The sequence below is a fragment of the Paroedura picta genome, chromosome 2 (assembly GCF_049243985.1).
Source record: "Paroedura picta isolate Pp20150507F chromosome 2, Ppicta_v3.0, whole genome shotgun sequence".
Classification (NCBI taxonomy): Eukaryota; Metazoa; Chordata; class Lepidosauria; order Squamata; family Gekkonidae; genus Paroedura; species Paroedura picta.
This window is the reverse complement of record NC_135370.1, coordinates 78,161,065-78,184,332: the sequence shown is the minus strand read 5'-3', so window position 1 is coordinate 78,184,332 and position 23,268 is coordinate 78,161,065. Positions and strand designations below refer to the sequence as shown.

At 43.3% G+C, this 23,268-nt stretch overlaps 1 protein-coding gene across 1 annotated transcript; it reads right to left on the bottom strand.

The window, feature by feature from the left end:
• Nucleotides 1–12,750: 12,750 nt before the first annotated feature.
• Nucleotides 12,751–21,967, bottom strand: LOC143828731 (olfactory receptor 10V1-like). The gene is made up of 2 exons (XM_077318981.1): nt 21,833–21,967; nt 12,751–13,716 (listed from the first exon to the last, which is right to left on the bottom strand). Exon 2 carries the CDS (start codon nt 13,696–13,698, stop codon nt 12,751–12,753), a length of 948 nt encoding a protein of 315 aa, XP_077175096.1. The 5' UTR covers nt 13,699–13,716; nt 21,833–21,967.
• Nucleotides 21,968–23,268: the final 1,301 nt, after the last annotated feature.

Below are 23,268 nucleotides of genomic sequence, written 5' to 3'. Positions count from 1 at the left end.
TAGATTGGAGACTGTATGGGATCTCTGCTTGGTCTGTGCCAATGAGGAGGACTGGCAACTTTTGTGTAAAAGTAGCAGAGTTAATATATAAATGATGAGACCAGACAAGGCAGTACTGAAGTATATAAAAAGACTATTTTACCAGCTAACAGGGTAGGGAATAACTGGGAGGTAACATAAGAAAAACACATTGCTTCCTATGAACTCAATCAGGAGCTCTGCACCTAAGCTGTTACATGCTGATGATTCAAAAATGGATCTCCGTCTGCATAAAGCAGATCTCTTCTCAAACAAAGGTAGGAAGAAGAATCCTTCTCTTCCTGTTACAGTTGCGGATATGGTAAACAAGCACATAGCCAATGGCCCTTAAACAATTTTGCAAACATATAAACAGACCATATGACCCACTCTGCCTGTTCCCACAAGCAACAAGTATAAACAAATAGTTTAACCCTTTAACTGACAGTCAGTGGCTGACTCTTGTTAAAAGACCAATTCTAACAAACCCCTTCTCAAGACTTCAAGCAATCCTAGCTCATCTCTAAGATTCTCAAATCTATTTTTATCTAACGGTTTAGTCAGCATTAGTAGGACAATACACAACATCAATGAGTCCTTCTTTAAACTTTTCTCCAGCAATTGCATTCTTGATCGCGACATGCCTCGTCCCATTCTTCGTATTGTCGCCTTTGATCACTGCGATACAGGCTGCATTATCTTCATGCATTGTGACTGGCTTAAGTTCATCTATGCTGAAGTCCTTCAGTAGACCTATTATCCATTCATTGCAGGCGTTGCAGGCTGCCATGCCTTCCGTCACTGCAGTTGATCTTGCTATCAGATGCTGACTTTTACTGTTCCAGTTGATCAGGTTTCCTCCAAAGAAGAACAAATATCCACTTGTAGATTTCTTTTCAAAGTTGATTTCATGCCGATTTGTGTCCATTTATCCCACCAATTGTGGTTTTACATATGGTGATATCTTCAACTTCAAGTCTGTGCTTTTGTTGAGATACGTCACCATCCTTGTTCAGCATTCCAGTCAAATTGATCAGGAGAGTTGACCTTTCTGCTCAAAATCCCTACTGCATATGTAATCATAGAATCATAGAGTTGGAAGGGGCCATACAGGCCATCTAGTCCAACCCCCTGCTCAACGCAGGATTAGCCCTAAGCATCCTAAAGCATCCAAGAAAAGTGTGTATCCAACCTTTGCTTGAAGACTGCCAGTGAGGGGGAGCTCACCACCTCCTTAGGCAGCCTATTCCACTGCTGAACTATTATGACTGAAAATTTTTTTCCTGATATCTAGCCTATATCATTGTACTTGAAGTTTAAACCCATTACTGCGTGTCCTCTCCTCTGCAGCCAGCAGAAACAGCATCCTGCCCTCCTCCAAGTGACAACCTTTCAAATACTTAAAGAGGGCTATCATGTCCCCTCTCAACCTCCTTTTCTCCAGGCTGAACATTCCCAAGTCCCTCAACCTATCTTCATAGGGCTTGGTCCCTTGGCCCCAGATCATCTTCGTCACTCTCCTCTGTACCCTTTCAATTTTATCTACTTCCTTCTTGAAGTGAGGCCTCCAGAACTGCACACAGTACTCTAGGTGTGGTCTGACCAGTGCCGTATACAATGGGACTATGAAATCTTGTAATTTTGATGTGATGCCCCTGTTGATACAGCCCAAAATGGCATTCGCCTTTTTTACCGCTGCATCACACTGCCTGCTCATGTTTAGTTTACAATCCACAAGTGCTCCAAGGTCTCGTTCACATACAGTGTTACCTAGAAGCGTATCCCCCATCCAGTAGGCATGCTTTTCATTTTTCTGACCCAGATGCAGAATTTTACACTTATCTTTATTAAACTGAATCATGTTCTCATTTGCCCATTTTTCCATTGTGTTCAGATCTCATTGAACTCTGTCTCTATCTTCTGGAGTATTTGCCAGTCCTCCCAATTTGGTGTCATCTGCAAACTTGATGAGTAGTCCCTCCACCCCCTTATCTAGATCATTAATAAATACGTTAAAAAGTACCGGCCCGAGCACCGAGCCCTGAGGTACTCCGCTACTCACCTCTCTCCAGTCTGATGAAACACCATTGACAACAACTCTTTGAGTGTGGTTCTTTAACCAATGCCCTATCCACCTGACTATCTGAAAATCCAGATGGCAGTCCTTCAACTTATCCACCAGAACATCATGGGGAACCTTGTCAAAAGCTTTACAAAAATCCAAGTAAATGACATCATCCGAATTTCCACGATCCAGCAAACCTGTTACTTGGTCAAAAAAGGAAACCAGGTTGGTCTGGCAAGACCTGTTGGAGACAAATCCATGCTGACTTCCTTGGATCACCAAATTGTCCTCCAGATGTTTGCAGATCGCTCCCTTTAATATCTGCTCCATTATCTTCCCCACAACAGAGGTCTGATTCACTGGTCTGTAGTTTCCCGGGTCATCCTTCCTCCCTTTTTTGAAGATCGGAATAACGTTTGCTCTCTTCCAGTCCTCCGGGACATCTCCAGTCCTTAAAGAGGTCCTGAAGATGATGGACAAGGGCTGTGCAAGTTCTCTGGAAAGTTCTTTGAGCACTCTCGGGTGCATTTCATCCGGCCCAGGGGATTTGAACTCATCCAGTGCAGCTAAATGCCTCTCGACAACGTCTCTATCCATGTTAACCTGCCATCCAGACACTATCCTTTGGCTACTGCCATCTCTAGATGTGCCTAAACCCTTTGACCTGTGGGAAAAAACAGATGTAAAATAGGCACAAAGCCATTCTGCTTTCTCTGCATCTTCTGTTAGAGTTTGTCCATCCGCACACAACAGTGGGCCTATTGCCTCCTTTACTTTACGTTTGCTCCTTACATAACTGAAAAATCTTTTCTTGTTACAATGGGCTTCCCTGGCCAATCTTAGCTCACTCTTAGCTTTGGCCTTTCTGATGATTGATCTACAATGCCTAGTAACCTGTAGGTACTCTTCTTTAGAGCTCTGTCCTTCCCTCCATTTCCTGAACATTTTCCTTTTCTTTCTTAGTTCCTCTTGAAGTTCTCTGTTCATCCAAATAGACTTCTTAGAGCTCCTGCAGTGTTTTCGTCTTTCTGGGATAGTCATTGATTGAGCATGCAATAGATCTTGTTTGAGTAGCACCCACCCTTCACATGCTCCCTTCCCTTCCAGCATTCTCGTCCATGGTATGACACTCATCATGCCTCTGAGTTTATTAAAGTTTGCCCTACGAAAATCCAACATCCGCGTCTGGCTACAAGCTTCCTTGGCTCCCCATCTGAAAAGGAATTCTATGAGGACATGGTCACTTCCCCCTAGGATCCCCACCTCCTTCACCTCATCCATCAACTCTTGCCTGTTGGTCAGTATTAAGTCCAGTATGGCTGAACCTCTTGTGGGTTCATCTACCATTTGATAAATGAAATTGTCAGCCAGGCAGGTCAGAAAGTTGCATGACTGAGGACGCTTCGCAGAGTTTGTTTCCCAGCACACATCTGGGAAATTGAAGTCACCCATGATGACAAGGTCCTGCCACTTGGGTATTTTCTCAAGCTGCTCACAAAGTGCAGCATCCACATCCTCTCGTTGGTCAGGTGGTCGGTAGCAGACACCAACCACCACACTGTTTGTTTTCCCCTCGCTTATTTTCACCCAGATGCTTTCCACTGTAGACATGCTCTCCTTCACTAGAATTTCCTGACAGGTAAGCCCTTTCCTCACATACAGTGCCACTCCTCCACCTCTTCGGTCTATTCTGTTTTTTCTGAACAGTTCATATCCATCCACCATTACATTCCAGTCACGAGAATCATTCCACCAAGTTTCTGTGATGCCTACTAGATCATACCTTTCCATCAGCATGAGAAGTTCCAGCTCTTCCTTCTTATTGTCCATGCTTTGGGCATTAGTATAAAGACATCTGAATCCTTTTACTTTTGGTTCCCTATGAGCTGGCCTTGCCGGTTGGGCCCGATCGTTCTCCTTCCTTACACTCCCTATATTGATCGTCTCCTTCCCCTTGTGGCTTCAGTTTAAAGCTCTCCTGATGAATCTCCCCAGGTTCCTGCCAAACACATTCTTCCCCAGCTTCGATAAGTGCAGTCCATCAGGTGCTACTAGGCCTTCCTCAAGAAAGCCTATCCCATGGTCGCAGAAACCAAATCTCTCCTGCCGGCGCCAACTACGCAGCCACTGATTCACCTCCATTATCTTCCTCTCCCGACGCATTCCTCTTCCCTTGACAGGCAAGATTGAAGAGAATACCACTTGTGCCCCCATTTGCTTGAGCTTCCTCCCCAGATCTTGATAGTCTTTTTTAATAGGAGCGATGGTATTCAGGGACATGTCATTCGTTCCCACATGGACCATCGCAAATGGGTAGCGATCCGTAGATTTGAGGAGTTTGGGCAGCCATTCTGAAATGTCTTTTTCGCCCTTGGCAAGCAACACACCTCTTGGGTTAGGGGGTCGGGCCCAGCCACATGGCGATCTATTCCTCTTAGCAGAGAGTCTCCAATTACCAGTACTTTCCTTTTTTTTTTCTTCTCAACTCCATTTCCTTCTATCCCCGTGGCCTCTTCACTTTGTCCTAGACTTTGTTTTGGGACCTCTTCCCTTGTTGACCCTTGCACCTCCTCTGACCCTTGCACCACCTGAAATCTATTCTGGAGCTCCAAAGGCCCCAAGAACCGTCGCGCTCTATGCCGTTGAGTCTTTTTCCGAACTGTCTGCAGGGGCTCTGTAGTGAGGTCAATCTTTTTATCCTCTTCAGGACTGGTTGTATCCTCTTTATTCCGACTTGCACGGCTGTGGTCTATGAACTCCTCCCCTTTCTTACTTTGGGTCAGAGTAATAATGCTGTCTTCTAATCCCCTAATCCTTTCCTCCAAAAGTCTTACAGTTCCTCCAAAAGTTTACACTTGGGGCAGATGTAGTCCATCTTGTCGTCTGGGAGGAAGGCAGTCATGTCACACTCACTGCAGATGATGGGATGAGGGTCCTGGAGGTCCATTATAAGTTCTAGGCAGTGCAAGTACTAGGGAAATATAATCTACTGATTCTAATTACTCGGCCAAGAACCCCAGCCGAAGAGCCGCAGGCCAAGAGCCCTTTGTCTCTCGCCCTTCGGCTCGCGCCTCTGGCGAGGAGCAGTCCTTTTTAATCCTCCCAGCAATCACCTCACCCAATCAGCACAATAGCCTCACCTGGTCAGCAGAAACACTCCCCAGTAGCTTTCTCCACGTGCTCTCAGTTGTCTGAGCTCCTAGTCTGGTAACATTACTATGTCAGGTCTGGTAACATTATTCAGGTATAACAACTTTCCAGTGACTTCTCTGTATGCCTTGTAGTTATCCAGTGGTTGTCCATCAGGTAAGGATATGTAAGCTTTATCTACCGGAGTTCCAACTCCTTCTTTGGTGCCCATTGACTTAACAAAGTCCATAATTTTATCTTTCTGGCTAAATAGAAACCCACCGTCTGTGGTCCTTTCCACTTCTATTCCAAGGTAGGTACTTATGTCAGCCTGCTCCAGCTGTGGAATGCCAGCAGCCAATTGTTGCAATGCATTTTGCAAATGGATTGCAAGCTGAGCTTGCTCTGGCAGGTTGTAGAACATCAACAGTTTGACTGAGGGATTCTGATCTTTTTTTCCTTTTGCCTTCACTTTATTTCTTCTTCCTAATCACTTCTCCCAAACTATTTTTTTGGTTTTTGTGGGTGGGGTGGGTTTTGGGGATGCTTTGGGATTTACTGTTTCTTCTAGTGTTTCTTTCTTCTTTTATCTGAGGGGCAGCATTGTTTGGCTATTCTTCTTGGGGTTGTGTTCCTTTTAAAAGTTGATTTTTACAGTTCTTTCTTTCAGTGTTCAGTTTTACAGTTCTACAGTTCTTTATTTTAGTGTTTTGTTCTGGGGGCATAGTAGTAGTTAGAGTTGTCCATTCTCCAAGTTTGGTAGCTGTTGTAATTATTATAGTAGGTTGCCAAATTTGGGTACTGTTGTTCTGCTATGGTTTGCTGTCCTGGGGGGCACTGTTTGGTTCTCCTGCCAGAGCTGTTCTCACAGAGCAGTTCTATCAGAGCTCTCTCAGGGTGTCCGGCATGAAGAGAGGAAGGGAAGGCGATTGTAAACCACTTTGAGACTCCTTTGCTTAGTGAAAAGTGAGGTACAAAAAACAGCAGCTATTCATCCTCTTGACCTTTCTGTATTTGTTGAGGGGAAGGCTGGATGGGAGAGCCTTTGATGATGGAGAATGGATTTAGCACTTAGGCAACCCTGAGCAACTCCTGCCTTTTCTACCTCCTCACAGCAGGAGGTGCCATCACACCTGCATCTGGGGTTGCCCCTTCGGGCTGGGTATTATCATGAAGTTCAGGATTTTCATCAGCAGATGGTGCTGCTCCTTATGTCTGACTGAGGTAATGTAGTTTGGCAATTTCTCCACTGGGTGGCATTGCCCCTTCTCTTGAGTTTGCCCTTTGTTCTTGAGCATTACCTGTGGTGAGTGGCATCATGGCCCATTGCGTGTAGCTTCTTGCCTCACTGTTTTATGCATTCCTCTTCTCCTGCGGAGAAATCCTGTGAAGAAAACTGTTGGGTACAATTTTCATCCACAAGCATAACTTCTTTTATATCTACAAAAGTCTTAGGATTCATAACTCTAAATCCTTTGTTATATGGATTGTAGCCGACAAAAACTCCCAGCTCAGTTTTGGGATCCAATTTTCCATGTTTTTGCTTTGTCACACAAGCATAAACATTAGTTCCAAAAGTTTTCAAGTGTCCCAGACTAGGTTTTCTATCATTCCAAGTCTCATATATCGCTCTGCCAATCACCTTTGAATGTGAAATATTATACAAGTAAACTGCTGTAGTTACAGCTTCAGCCGAGTATGCATCAGGCAAATTGAACCTAACAACATGCACCTTCCATCAAGGTTCTATTAAACCTCCATTTCTATTAATCAGCAGTTCCATTAAGGTACTCTTAAACTGCAGTTCCATTTAATTCTGGGGTGTATGGGACAGTCTTCCCATGTGAAATCCCCTCTTGTTCAAGATAATTTTCAAATATAGTATTGCAGAATTTACTCCCACACTCTGTTATTAAACATTCAGGAATTTTTGAGAGTTTCCCTTTTATATAGTTCACATAAATCTTAAATTTGTCCAAAGTTTGATCTTTTGATTTCCGGAAGTATACATATACATATTTTGTTCCATTATCAATTCTTGTGAGAATATAGCTTGCTTTTCCAGAAGATGCTATAATTGGACCAATCAAGTCAAGTAGAAACTTGTATTCTTTATTCTGAGAGTTCCCAGTTTTGCTGCATATGGCTGGCCTTGTGCCTTTCCCTTTGAGACAAATTTCACTGCCAGATATGTAACATTCTATATCATAACCAACATCACATAAAGATTTCTTAACAGATTCAAAGTTTCTGTGGCTCATTCGTCTATGAAATTCATAAACACAGTTCCTATGCTTACAAACATCCTTGTTTACATTCAGTAGTTTTGCTTATCTTTCTGATCAGATTGCTTGTCTTTCTGATCACAGTCCAGCATCTCAACATTGAGAAAATAAAGATATCCTCTTTCTTTAGCTTTAAATGTTTAATCCACTGTAGAATCATAAATTAGCTATTCACCACCTTTTACATTGAATTCACATCCCCCTAGAATCATAGAATAATGGAAGGAAACTCCTGGATCATCTAGTCCAATGGTTCTCAACCTGGGGGTCAGGACACCTTTGGGGGCCAGATGACCCTTTCACAGGAGTCGCAGCAGGACAAGCAGCTTGGGCATGGAGGGGGGGCTGCGACTGTTGCCACTCCTCCTGCAGGTATCTATCTGGAGCAGTGGAAAAGAGTGAGATCGGCATGGTGGGACAAGAGGCAGAACTGAACTGAGAAACCCTGGAAAAAAACAACTTATATACAATCATGAACAATGGGTCTTCACATCATTGGTCAGATTTTATTTAATTTCTGTGACAGAATACTTGCATAATTTTATGTTTGGGGGTCACCACAACATGAGGAACTGTATTAAAGGGTCACGGCATTAGGAAGATTGAGAACCACTGATCTAGTCCAACTACTGTACAATACAGGACACTCGCAACCCTATCACTCATTCATTGTAACCTGCCACCCCCTTGAACTTTCAAAAAATCAGTCTCTCTGTCAGATAGCTATCCAGCCTCTGTTTAAACATTTCCAAATGGAGAATCCACCACCTCCCAAGGAAGATTGTTCCACTGATTAACTGTCAGGAACCTTTTCCGGATGATTAGATGGAATTTCTTTTGAATTAATTTAACTCATTGGTTCTAGTCCATCCCTCTGGGGCAACAGAAAACAACTCTGCTCCATCCTCATATATGGCTGCCTTTTAAATACCGTATATACTCGCATATAAGCCAAGTTTTTCAGCCCTTTTTTAAAGCTGAAAAAGTCCCCCTCGACTTATATGCAGGTATTTTTAAAAAGCTGCCAGAAAAGACCGGAGGGCGGGAGAGACAACTGAAGAAGCAGATGTAGGAAGAAGCAGAGACGAAGCAAGCCCAGAAGGGATAGTGGGAGGGTAGGGAAGAGCAGTCTCCACCTCCCCCCCCTCACTGTCTTAATGAGGCTAGCACCAGGCTAGAACGTGCTGCTGCTGCAGGAAGCTCTGAAGCCTCTGTCTCAGAGAGAGAACAGAGAGCAGAAGGAGAAAACGAAGAGGGGAATAGAGAAAGGAATAGAAAGTGGAGGGAACAGAACACACAGCTAAGAAGAAGGAAATTGGATAAGAAGAAGGATTGGATATAAAAAGGCAAGAGGTATCAGAGGGAAAGAGGGGGGGAAGAGGGAGGAGGAGGGTGGGAAGAAAAGTAAAAAGAAAGATCCCACCCAAAAGGGGAGGGGAGGGGAGGGGGAAAAGCCACTATCCAAACACCAGCCTCGGCTTATATGCGAGTCAATAAGGTTTTCCAGCATTTTGTGGTGAAATTAGGTGCCTTGGCTTATATGCGGGTTGGCTTATATGCGAGTATATACAGTACTTGAAGATGGTTATCAGATCCCTTCTTAATCATCTCCTCGCCAGACTAAACAGACCAAGCTCCCCCAATCTTTCCTCATACGTCTTTGCTCCAAACTCCTCACCAGCTTTGTTGCTCTCCTCTTGACATGCTCCAGTTTGTGTACATCCCTCTTCAACTGTGGTGTCCAAAACTGAACACAGTACTTTAAGTGAGGCCGAACCAGAAAAGAGTAAATCAGTACCATCAGCTCCTGCAATCTGGACTCCATTTGATACAGCCCAAAATCCCATTTGCCTTTTTAGCCTCCAAGTCACACTCTTGAGTCATATTCAATGTATGGTCTACTAAGACTTCTAGATCCACATATACTACTGCCAAGACAAGTCTCCCCCATCCTGTATTGGTGTATGTGGTTTTTCATATCCAAACGAAGAACTTTGCATTTGTCCCTATTGAATTTCATTTTATTCCATTTAGCCCACTTCTGAAGCCTATCAAGATTACCCTGTATTCTGATTCTGTCTTCTGTTGTGTTTGCTACCCCTCCCAGTTTAGTATCGTCTGCAAATTTAATAAGTATCCCCTCTCGTCCCTCATCCAAATCTTTACCACAGTTCCTCTATATATTTTTGAAAAGTCCATCTGGGCAGCGCTGTCCGGATCTTGGGGCTGCTTTCCAGGCCTGTCTGGCCCTGTCAGGCTCTCCCAAACCGCAGGCAGCGGGCCAATCTGGATTGGCCCAGCCCCTGGAACGCCCACCTCCAGGAGCTGACCGTGCCACCCAGAAACCATTCGGCCCCCCAGTTAGGAGGCCACGCGCCCAGGGAAGCAGCGCTCCTCCCGGGCAGAAAGCGGCCGGGGATGCCTTCCCTGATGCGCACTGATCACACCTGCCACCTCACAGAGGTGGCAGGTATGCTTGGTGGGCCGCGGGGAGCCTGCGTGCCTGCCGGGGGGAGATGGGCAGGCCTTCCCCACGGCCCACTGAGCACACCTGCCGCCTCGCAGAGGGGTGCTTGCTGGGGGGGCCGCCAAAGTGCTTTGCCTCCCCCCCTCCATTCCCACTTTCTGTCACAGCCCCTGCTAGCGCCCATTGCATTTCTTATGCAATGGGCTTTTTGGCTAGTCATTTATAAATATGTTGAATAACACAGGCCCCAGGACAGATCCTTGGGATACTCCACTTGTCACTCTTCTCCAAGAGGATGCTAAACCATAAACAAGCACCCATTGGGAACAATCTGTCAATCAGTTATTGATCCACCTGACAGAATTAGGATCCACCGCATTTTACCAACTTGTCAACAAGAATATCATGTGGAACCTTGTCAAAAGCTTTACTGAAATCCAGATAAACTATGTCCACAGCATTCCTCTGATCAAGCAAAGTAGTCATTTTCTTGAAAAAATAGATAAGGTTGGTCTGACATCACTTGTTCAAGAAAACCCGTGCTATTAGAAATCACAGCTCTCTGTTCCTGCTGCTCAAGGACCAACTGTTTGATGATTTGTTCCAAAGTTTTGCCAGCTACAGATGTCAAGCTGATGGGTCGGTAGTTACCCAGATCCTCCTTTTTCCCTTTCTTGAAGATGGGGACAACATTTGTTCACCCCCAATCATCTGGCACCTCACCTGTTCTCCAAGAAGTGTCAAAAATAATGGACAGAGGTTCAGAGATGACATCTGCAAGTTCTTTTAGTACCCTTGGATGCAGTTCATCTGGTCCAGAAGACTTTGTTTCATTTAAAGAAAGTAGGTGTTTATGGACTACCCTTAGAGTGATCCAAGGCTGCAACTCCCATCCCTCATCGTGTGAAATGATTTTGCCTCATTGAACATGATTCCCCTTGCAAGAGAAGACTGAGAAATAGGAATTGAGCAGTTTAGCAGTTCAGATTGTTGTATGGCAATCAGTATTTGTTGATTATGTATAAAATTTTTATGGACTGCCCCCACAGTGACCATAGGCCACCATCCCCATCCCCCCTGTTGTGATATGTTTTTGCCATATTGAGCATTATTTCCCAGACTGAAGAGAAATATCAGTTCAGCCCTCTCATAATAATTTCACTTTTTTGTCCTCGCAGTGGTCCTACAGTGTCCCTACTCTTTTTTTTTACTTGAAATATAACTAAAGAACCCTTTCCCCCCTATTTTTAGCACTTCTTGCTAAGAGTCTGGGAAGAGCATTGATTTGCAAGGAGTCCTTCCCATCAGCACTGAACAGCTTATGAGTCAGGAAGCTGCATCCTCACTCCATCATCAGTTTGGTTTGGATAGAGCCAGAGCATGCCCAGCATGCTCCTAAGTCCAGACACATCCTTGTCCTATCCGCTATAGAGTGCATATGGAGGAATGGAGAGAAGAGAGAGTGTGCAGAGAAGAAAGAGGATTTGTTACCCCTGGGAACTCTGAGAAGAGAACTCCTCCTCCAGTGCTGACCAGCAAATTAGTGTTTAGTCCTGATAACCCAGGATGTCCAGCTCCTTGGCGTGACCAGGCCCAATTTTCTCAAAAGAGTCATGCTACAGCAAATAATATTTCAAATTAAATATTTGTAATATAATGGATACATACATAACATTTTAAAACATTAGGTGCCTGAATATCAGACTGTATAATTTACATAAATTATAAGCATTCCTATATGTAATTGAGGAGTATGCCCTATGACCCACATGAAACTTGACACATTTCAGTCTTTCCAGCCTTCCTCAGTGGCCAAAAAATACACTAAATACACTAAATATACAGAATGCACATTCAGAGAATAGTATATTTTTATCACAACCTGGTGTTGTTTTCTGAAATTAAAAAAGAAAAACTCATTATTAAAGAAATTGACATTATTATACTGTTTTTTTTGGGGGGGTTAACTTTTAAAATAAGAATTAGAGCCTATTTTACCTCCTATGCTGTGTAGTTTAATTCAATATCAGCTTTTTGTGTGCATGCACACTTATTCAGATACAATGAAATGAAAATTACCAGGCCATACATATAGGCAGAGGGTGAGCAGTAAATTAGCATACAACATAATGAAGATGTTTAACAAATTCAAGGACCAAACAGGATAGTATATATGCCTATCATTTGTTTAGGTTTAATTCTAGGGGAAACATAGTGAAGGAAATAAATGTATCAAAATTGGAGATTGATGGGCAGCTGTACCCTTCTTAATTGTGGAATTGACTGAGACCCTGCCATTATACTCCATCCATCTCCTCTCAAATTCAGAGGGGACCTTATAGCATCCTCTTCTTTGAAGTGGGGCAACCGGCTGGATCCATCTGACTCCCTAAAGATCAGGTCAAGTTTACAACAATGCAGAAAAATATTATTTGCGCCGCGATCAGACATGTATTTTGGACTTGTCCCCAGATTAGTCCTTCTGCTGTGAGAAACAGAACAAGTTATATTCTGCATTTTAATCCTAAAGTACAGAAGACCCAGAAATCATGCTCTGAATGAACATGAGATTGTTCATTCATGTAGAAGCTTCCCCCCCAAAAAACAAACAAACAAACAAACAAACAAAAAACAGGAGCATTCAGCTGGCCATACAGGGAAATATCCCTGGGTGAAGTTTGCATGGAGGCCAAGTTCCCTGTTTCGGCCACCAATTTGCCATAGTGCTAGTCTCACCGTTCAAACTGTGGCTCTAGTAGAGAGTTTTTCTGTTTCCTACTTGTTGACTAAATGCTGTCTTTGTTGTGGGAAAGCACTTTTCTTTTCATGGCTCTGATAAGTGCTTCCTTTAATTCCTTGTTCCTCATGCTATAAATCAAAGGATTGAGCAAAGGAGTAACAAAGGTGTAGACCACAGATACTATTCGACCTTCTTCTGGTGAGTAGCTGGAACTGGGGCGTAAATATATGAAACTGCAGCAGCCATACTGTAACAAGACAACCATCAAATGGGATGAACATGTAGAGAAGGCTCTTTGACGGCCTTCTGCAGAGCTGATATGGAGGATGGACACCACAATGAAGGTGTATGAGATGCAGATTAGAAGGAAAGGTATGGTTAGGACTATGACACTAACAATGAAGAGAGCTGTCTGATGGACATGTGTGTCACTACAGGCCAACTTCAAAATAACTGGAATGTCACAGAAAAAGTGGTTGATTTCATTACCGCCACAGAATGGCAGGCGGAAGATAAGGATGGTCAACTGAAGGGACAACATGAACCCCAAAAGCAAGGATGCTGCTACAAGGCCTGTACAGACCTTTTTACTCATGATAAGCACATAGTGTAGTGGATGACAAATTGCCACATATCGATCGTATGCCATGATGGCCAGCAGGACACAGTCAGCTCCTCCCAAGAAGACGAAGAAGAACATCTGGGTTCCACAACCGCTTAAGGAGATGATGGCATTTTTCTGGGATAGAAGGTTGACTAGAGCCATGGGAGCAATGACAGAAGAATAACAGATTTCCAGAGCAGCCAGGATGGCCAAGAAAAAATACATGGGAGTATGGAGGGGGTGGTTGACATAAACAATGAGCACTACAGTAACGTTTCCAAGGAGGCTGAGTATGTAAAGGAACAAGAAGAACAAGAAAATGACCAACTGGGTCTCAGGCAGGGATGAGAAGGGACGGAAATGGAACTCAGTCTGATTTCCATAGCCCATGGAACTTGCAAATGGAACCTGAAAAACAATGAAAAGACAAGAAAAATCATAGAATCATAGAATCATAGAATCATAGAATCATAGAGTTGGAAGGGGCCATACAGGCCATCTAGTCCAACCCCCTGCTCAACGCAGGATTAGCCCTAAGCATCCTAAAGCATCCAAGAAAAGTGTGTATCCAACCTTTGCTTGAAGACTTCCAGTGAGGGGGCACTCACCACCTCCTTAGGCAGCCTATTCCACTGCTGAACGACTCTGACTGAGAAAAACTTTTTCCTGATATCTAGCCTATATCGTTGTACTTGAAGTTTAAACCCATTACTGCGTGTCCTTTCCTCTGCAGCCAGCAGAAACAGCATCCTGCCCTCCTCCAAGTGACAACCTTTCAAATACTTAAAGAGGGCTATCATGTCCCCTCTCAACCTCCTTTTCTCCAGGCTGAACATTCCCAAGTCCCTCAACCTATCTTCATAGGGCTTGGTCCCTTGGCCCCAGATCATCTTCGTCGCTCTCCTCTGTACCCTTTCAATTTTATCGATGTCCTTCTTGAAGTGAGGCCTCCAGAACTGCACACAGTACTCCAGGTGTGGTCTGACCAGTGCCGTATACAATGGGACTATGACATCTTGTGATTTTGATGTGATGCCTCTGTTGATACAGCCCAAAATGGCATTTGCCTTTTTTACCGCTGCATCACACTGCCTGCTCATGTTTAGTTTACAATCCACAAGTACCCCAAGGTCTCGTTCACACACAGTGCTACCTAGAAGCGTATCCCCCATCCAGTAGGCATGCTTTTCATTTTTCTGACCCAGATGCAGAACTTTACACTTATCTTTATTAAATTGCATCTTGTTCTCATTTGCCCATTTTTCCATTGTGTTCAGATCTCGTTGAACTCTGTCTCTATCTTCCGGAGTATTTGCCAGTCCTCCCAATTTGGTGTCATCTGCAAACTTGATGAGTAGTCCCTCCACCCCCTCATCTAGATCATTAATAAATATGTTAAAAAGTACCGGGCCGAGCACCGAACCCTGAGGTACCCCGCTACTCACCTCTCTCCAGTCTGATGAAACACCATTGACAACAACTCTTTGAGTGCGGTTCTCTAACCAATTCCCTATCCACCTAACGATCTGAAAATCCAGATTGAAGTCCTTCAACTTATCCATCAGAACATCATGGGGAACCTTGTCAAAAGCTTTACTAAAATCCAAGTAAATGACATCAACCAAATTTCCCCGATCCAGCAAACCTGTTACTTGGTCAAAAAAGGAAACTAGGTTGGTCTGGCAGGACCTGTTGGAGACAAATCCATGCTGACTTCCTTGGATCACCAAATTGTCCTCCAGATGTTTGCAGATCGCTCCCTTTAATATCTGCTCCATTATCTTCCCCACAACAGAGGTCAGACTCACTGGTCTGTAGTTTCCCGGGTCATCCTTCCTCCCTTTTTTGAAGATCGGAATAACGTTTGCTCTTTTCCAGTCCTCCGGGACATCTCCAGTCCTTAAAGAGGTTCCGAAGATGATGGACAAGGGCTGTGCAAGTTCTCTGGAAAGTTCTTTGAGTACTCTCGGGTGCATTTCATCTGGACCAGGGGATTTGAACTCATCCAGTGCAGCTAAATGCCTCTCGACCACCTCTCTATCCATGTTAACCTGCCACCCAGACACTATCCTTTGGCTACAGCCATCTCTAGATGTGCCTAAACACTTAGACCTGTGGGAAAAAACAGATGTAAAATAGGCACTAAGCCTTTCTGCTTTCTCTGCATCTTTCGTTAGAGTTTGTCCATCCGCACCCAACAGCGGGCCTATTGCCTCCTTTACTTTACGTTTGCTCCTCACGTAACTGAAAAATCTTTTCTTGTTACAATGGGCTTCCCTGGCCAATCTTAGCTCACTCTCAGCTTTGGCCTTTCTGATGATTGATCTACAGTGCCTAGTAACCTGTAGGTACTCTTCTTTAGAGCTCTGTCCTTCCCTCCATTTCCTGAACATTTTCCTTTTCTTTCTTAGTTCCTCTTGAAGTTCTCTGTTCATCCAAATAGGCTTCTTAGAGCTCCTGCAGTGTTTTCGTATTTCTGGAATAGTCATTGATTGAGCATGCAATAGCTCTTGTTTGAGTAGCGCCCACCCTTCACATGCTCCCTTCCCTTCCAGCATTCTCGTCCATGGTATGACACTCATCATGTCTCTGAGTTTATTAAAGTTTGCCCTACGAAAATCCAACATCCGCGTCTGGCTACAAGCTTCCTTGTCTCCCCATCTCAAAAGGAATTCTATGAGGACATGGTCACTTCCCCCTAGGGTCCCCACCTCCTTCACCTCATCCACCAACTCTTGCCTGTTGGTCAGTATTAAGTCCAGTATGGCTGAACCTCTTGTGGGTTCATCTACCATTTGATAAATGAAATTGTCAGCCAGGCAGGTCAGAAACTTGCATGACTGAGGACGCTTCGCAGAGTTTGTTTCCCAGCACACATCTGGGAAATTGAAGTCACCCATGATGACAAGGTCCTGCCGTTTGGATATTTTCTCAAGCTGCTCACAAAGTGCAGCATCCACATCCTCTCGTTGGTCAGGCGGTCGGTAGCAGACACCAACCACCACACTGTTTGTTTTCCCCTCGCTTATTTTCACCCAGATGCTTTCCACTGTAGATATGCTCTCCTTCACTAGAATTTCCTGACAGGTAAGCCCTTTCCTCACATGCAGTGCCACTCCTCCACCTCTTCGATCTATTCTGTTTTTTCTGAACAGTTCATATCCATCCACCATTACATTCCAGTCATGAGAATCATTCCACCAAGTTTCTGTGATGCCTACTAGATCATACCTTTCCATCAGCATGAGAAGTTCTAGCTCTTCCTTTTTATTGCCCATGCTTCGGGCGTTAGTATAAAGACATCTGAATCCTTTTACTTTTGGTTCCCTATGAGCTGGCCTTGCCGGTTGGGCTGCCTCCGATAGTTTTCCTTCCATACACTCCCTATGTTGATCGTCTCCTTCCCCTAGTGGCTTTAGTTTAAAGCTCTCCTGATGAATCTCCCCAGGTTCCTGCCAAACACATTCTTCCCCAGTTTTGATAAGTGCAGTCCATCAGGTGCTAGTAGGCCTTCCTCAAGAAAGCCTATCCCATGGTCCCAGAAACCAAATCTCTCCTGCCGGCACCAACTACGCAGCCAGTGATTCACCTCCATTATCTTCCTCTTCCGACGCATTCCTCTTCCCTTGACAGGCAAGATTGAAGAGAATACCACTTGTGCCCCCATTTGCTTGAGCTTCCTCCCCAGATCTTGATAGTCTTTTTTAATAGGAGCGATGGTATTCAGGGACATGTCATTCGTTCCCACATGGACCATCACAAATGGGTAGCGATCCGTAGATTTGAGGAGTTTGGGCAGCCTTTCTGAAACATCTTTAATTTTCGCCCCTGGCAAGCAACACACCTCTCGGGTTAGGGGGTCGGGCCCAGCCACGTGGCGATCCATTCCTCTTAGCAGGGAGTCTCCAATTACCAGTACTCTCCTTTTTTTTCCCTTCTCAACTCCATTTCCTTCTGTCTCCGTGGCCTCTTCCCTTTGTCTTAGAGTTTGTTTTGGGACCTCTTCCCTTGTTGACCCTTGCACCTCCTCTGCAAGGGCCTGAAATCTATTCTGGAGCTCCAAAGGCCCCGAGAACTGTCTCGCCCTTCGCCGTTCAGTCTTTTTCCGAACTGCCTGCAGAGGCTCCCTATTGTGGTCAATCTCCTTGTCCTCTTCAGGACTGGTTGTATTCTCTTTATTCTCTTTATTCCATGTTGCAGAGCTCTGGACTACGAACTCCTCCCCTTTCTTACTTTGGGTCAGAGTAATAATTTTGTTTTCTAATCCCCTAATCTTTTCCTCCAAAAGTTTTACCAGCTTACACTTGGGGCAGCTGTAGTCCATCTTGTCTTCTGGGAGGAAGGCAATCATGTCACACTCACTGCAGATGATGGGATGAGTGTCCTGGAGGTCCATTGTAATGTCTAGGCAGTGCAAGTACTAGGGAAATATAATCTACTGATATAATCTACTGATTCTAATTGCTCGGCCAAGAACCCCAGGCTAAGAGCCACAGGCCAAGAGCCCTTTGTCTCTTGCCAAAGGCTCGCGCCTCTGGTGAGGAGTAGCCCTTTTTAATCCTCCCAACAATTACCCAGCAATCACCTCACCCAGGCAGAACAATAGCCTCACCTGGTCAGCAGCAACTCTCCCCAGTAGCTCTCTCTCCACGTGCTCTCAGTTGTCTGAGCTCTGCCTCTGGTGAGGAGCAGCCCTTTTTAATCCTCCCAACTATTACCCAGCAATCACCTCACCCAGGCAGAACAATAGCCTCACCTGGTCAGCAGCAACTCTCCCCAGTAGCTCTCTCTCCACGTGCTCTCAGTTGTCTGAGCTCAAAATAATTATCAGTTTTGTAACCTGGAATCCTAGATGAAAGTATCTGCTGTGTAGAACATTAAGAAGATTCCACATTTTCTCTGGAGGACTGGGATGTTCAGAGATGTTCCATTTCTGTGGATGTTCACTCCAGGGAAACTGCAACTGGTGCCACAGCAGAAAATCCACCCCCCCAGGACCTTGCAGTTTCAGAGGATGGACCATAGATCTTGCCCTCCTCTCAATGCTTCATAATTGAACAAATGTGAGAAATGATCCTGCAACAAAATTATGTTGCTGTAAAGTGATGCAGTAAATACTTGCATTAATATAATGGTAACTGCCAGATCCATTATAGCCTGGAACCCATCCTGTTACCATATGGTGAGGAGACATTTAGTAATCATGGAGCCTCCTGTTACTCCTGTACTTGAAGAAAATCTGTTTTTTTTGTACTCTTCTTTTTGCTTCCCAAAGGAGTCTCAAAGTGGCTTACAATTGCCTACTCTTTCTCTCCGTACAACAGATACTCTGTGAGGTAAGTAGAACTGAGAGAATTCTGAGAAAACTGTGATTAGCCCAAGGTTACCCAACTGGCTGAATGTAGAGGAGTGGGGGGTCAAATCCAGTTCTCCAGATCAGAGGCCATTGCTCTTACCCACTACACTGTTAGAACAGTAAAAGAACATTGTGCAGTTTCTGTGTGCTGTACATATGCAAGGATAGGCCTGGCTCTTGCAGCAGTACATGCAATATGAAAAGACAAATAGAATTTGTCCCTTTTTTGGAGCTCTTTCGTGGGAAGAAGCAAATCTAAACTTCCGTTAATCATTCCTTTGTTTTTGTTTGTATCTAAGGATGTAAGGGAGATGGGCCACACATGGTTGACAAATACGTTTTCTACAAAATTGTGAGGTGGTGAGATTTAAGTTCCATTGCTATAGCCTTCCCTGTCATACATGTTTTCTTATTATAATGTTATTCTTTTCAGGTGTACAATAAATGATGCAACGACCCGAACTTTTTATGTTATGGAAGAAATCATTGTGAATTATTATAAGCCATGAAGTTCCCAAGTGCCTTTTCCTAAAAGAAAGCCCAATTAATAATGTGAGACTTACTTCTGAGTAAGCCTCCTTAAAATACCTTCCTAAATAAACCACATACCTTTGAAACAACATCTGTCATTCCAGGAAAATATTATTGATCTGTTTGATCAGATGGCCTTTGATGTGGACTCAGTTATTTTCTGGCACCTATTTTTGCTGTTGTTATCTCTGAGATTTTAGATTTGGTGACCACTCCTTTGTTTGTATGGTGGCTTGATTCATGGTACAATTTTATTACCGTTGTTTTATTGTATTTAAATGATTACGAGCTGCCTTCCATGCATTGTAAAAGGATACAGGCATGATATACATCAACTACGTATACATTTTTTTAAATGTCCTCTTTAACTGTAAAAAATGAGTTTGAATTCTTGGCCTATCTACTGAGAAGTTTTATGCCATTTTTGTTAATCTGTACTCTGTAAACACTTCTGAAGAGAAATGGGCTTTCATTTACTAATAGACCTTGTAAATACATCTCCTTTAACCCACTCAATTAAAACCAGAAGATTGTCTAATATGGGCTATAATAATTAATTCTTAAGAAAATACTACATGAATTAAGCTACAGTTTGTGTTTACTCTGTGTTACCAGCCTCTAGGAGGGGCCTGGATTTCTCCTGGAATTATAATAGATCTCCAAGCAATAAATATCAGTTGCTGTAGAGAAATTGGCAGCTTCAGAGGGCAGACTCTGTGGTATACCATATATTTTCTGTGATTCTCTGTGAAATTTCTCCACTCACATTTTTCCACTCACAACAGTCCCTCACATTTTTAAAATAGTAATTAGTAGCCAAGAAGGCCCCCAACTCAGATCAAGACTGTTGCATGGGAGAAGAAAGGTTAACTCTTTCTACTATGCTATTTTAACAATCTCAGTTCTGCCTTCCTGTACCTTTTGCTGGCTGGAAGAAACACATGGGCAATCATAAAGGGTCTTCTTCTAGCCTCTTTCTTTATATATAAACTAGAGAAAATGTCCACTCAGTCAGTTTATAATTGTGAAACTGTCCTGTGGACGGTCCTATGGACTGTCCTGTCAAACACATCACTTTTTACAGGCAATGAAGTACAATGTTTTCCACCCTTCTTCTTACACATGTGCACACACAAGCCCAAGCATCAGATCAATATTAAAAAGCATGAGAAAATATTCAAGTAAATGGATGGAGCCTGCTTCCTGATCCCATGCAGATTTACTTAGAAGCAATTCCTACTGAATTCAATAGGCCTTACTCCCAAGCAAATGTGTATAGGATAGCATTCTTAGGTGTGTAATCACAGCTGTGGCAAAAGAACAACATTCTTTTTTCACTTCACCTGGAGAAATCAGTAAACAGCTACCTAATCCAAAGTAGCAGAGACCGTTAAAGCAATCTTCGCATATGAAATCCCTCTTGACTCATTGGTCCCGTTATAGCAGCATACTTTCAGGATTCTAATAAAATATGATATAAAACTAGCAAATTTACCTTTAACCCATTTAGTTAAGCTCAGTTTTCAATGTTACTCAGAAAGGAATTGTTGGCACAATTTTTTCAATATGGTAACCTAAGCTAAAGCCTAATAGATGCTTCTCCTGCTAACTGAATGATATAGTCTGGGATACATTATGAAAAGCCTTTACTTGGGACCATTTCCAAACCTTTCCATCAGCAAACTTATATGGGGCATTTACGAGTCTCCTGCTAGATAAATATTTATGCCCCTGCAATCGGAACTAGGTAGAAGATCTCAAACACTATCGACTATATTGTCCACTTTATGATTCTATCCAACTGAATTTGAATCAAATACTGTTTTATATTTCTGGTACGAGGATCAAATTAAGTTTCTTTTGGCCGATGTATTCCTGACAGTTACCCTGGAGGTAGCCACGTTTACACTATTATCCACGTCCATCAGGAATAGATTTGTCTCTGATGCAACCCAGAGTCAATGAAGCTTATTGTACAATTGTATAGCTGTATGTTATTTTTTATCTTTATTTTTTAAATCTTTTATATTAAGCTTTAATGTTTTAGTCTAAATTTATTGTAATTGTTGCTTGTTAACATACTTGTTTTAATTGTTTTACTTTTGTCGTCATCGTTGTTATGGCATAAGGCTACAATGATAAATTTATTGAATATTTACTTACAGGATTACATCTAATCAAGACCTCAGATATTAGTTGGCAACCTACAGGTCAGTTACAAAAAGGCAGCGGAAATTTACTTTATATAAAATAAATAAATTCATTTCACTGACAAAGACTGAAAGGTGACAAGAACGCTCTCCATTTCAGGTTCACAAATCATAGTTTGTGAAGAAAAAGAGCACTTTTGAGCTCTCTTTAATACCAAGGGCAGGAGAAATATTTTAATGGATTAATTTATAAATACAGTAAAGGGAACTGAACAGATGATGGGAGATCCACATCTAGTTGTTGGGACTCATATTTTTCAGATTACTAAAACTTACATCAAAAACAACAGTTACAGCAACAGAGAAAAGGGAATGTGAGCAGCAGCTTCACCAATTCTCATTGCTAGGTTTGTGGTTATTTCAAGGTTTCAAGGTGAAAAGACAATGAAAGGTTTATGAAGAACACAACAAAAAAGCAAGAACTCACCTGGAGATTCCTACAGGATTGTATACTAAAAGTGGCTTGCAAGTGCCGTTGCTTATCTGCTCTTCAGCCAGAAAGGAAAAGAGAAATCATGATGAAGAAGGAAGGGAGGCAAAGCTCACAACTGGCTTCCTATTTGGGGGACAGGAGGGGGGAAGGACATTTCAGTTCTCATTTCCAAAATGCCTTGATATATAGCCTGCCTAGTCCCTTAGGGAAGTGACAGAGAGGGTATTTTTGTTGTTGTTTGTTCTTCTCTGAAGTTTGAGATCTGTCTTTAGGCACATACCTGATAGAAAAATAAATTCTCTTGGGCTGCAGTGTAAGGTGGAGAGCAGAGGCTTGAAGGCACCTAATGATGAAAAGTCCAAATAGAAATTCATTCAACAAATATACATACTGCTTCTTGAGCTAACAAAATAGCTGCATGCTAAGAGTTAATAGGGAAAGAATGTGGCTCAGGAGGAATGCCAATCAGAAACTGCAATTCCCAATTAGAATCTTCATGCTAACTGCCACCTTAGTGTTGGCAGAGTTTAAATATGCAAAGGAGGGATGAGGCACCAGCTTGGTAAAGAATAAATAGCTTTATTGAGAAGAGAAACAACTTTGTACAGAAAAAGAACAGAGATAGTCCTAACAGTTTAACTAACTGTGTACTTTTGGAGGCAATTGGGAGCAAAGTGTGCTCAAAGGAGCAGGAATTCTCCAACTGAGCCAACTCAGGAGAAGATTATTTGGAAAATACCAGAAAGTTCTGATCTAAATTTACAATCTACTCATCTCTTCCATGTCCCCTGTAGGATATTCTTCATATTCTGTTGAATCATGCACACTACCAATCTTGCATATTCCAACACTCCTTCTCACTTGGTGACTAGGTGGGATCTCTGCTCTAGCATACTTTATCTGGAATTAGGAACAATGCCCACTTTTGATCAGGAAGCCTAAGTACCATGCTTTCTGGAACCCCACGACTTTTTGTTGTTTTGATCTGGAACCTGGGTCTAAGCTTGAATTTGTTTGAGATGTCGAACATCGGTGAGCCAGTACAGGCTGCACACAATGATGTCATTGATGTAAGTTAGGGCAAATCCACTGCACTGGGCAAGAGCCCAGTTGACCAGTCATTGGAATGTGAGTGCCGCCCTGTGGAGGCCAAAGGGCATAATGTGGAAGTGAAACAGACCTTGGAGGTAGCAAAGGGGGTCTTCCATTAGTCTGCCAGATGCAGGACATGGGGTAGACCTGGCTTGTGTGACCAAGACCTGGGTGAGAGAGGGAGGGACAGTCACCCTCAAAGCTCTTCCTCCACCTGGGTTCTCGGTCCTTCACTAGTCCTAGCCCCATAGTAGGGGGTAGGGGTGACAATCCTTATCTGGGAATCTTTGTCTCAGTGCCAACAATCTCTGGAGTGTAGCATATTAGTGTCGAGTGGA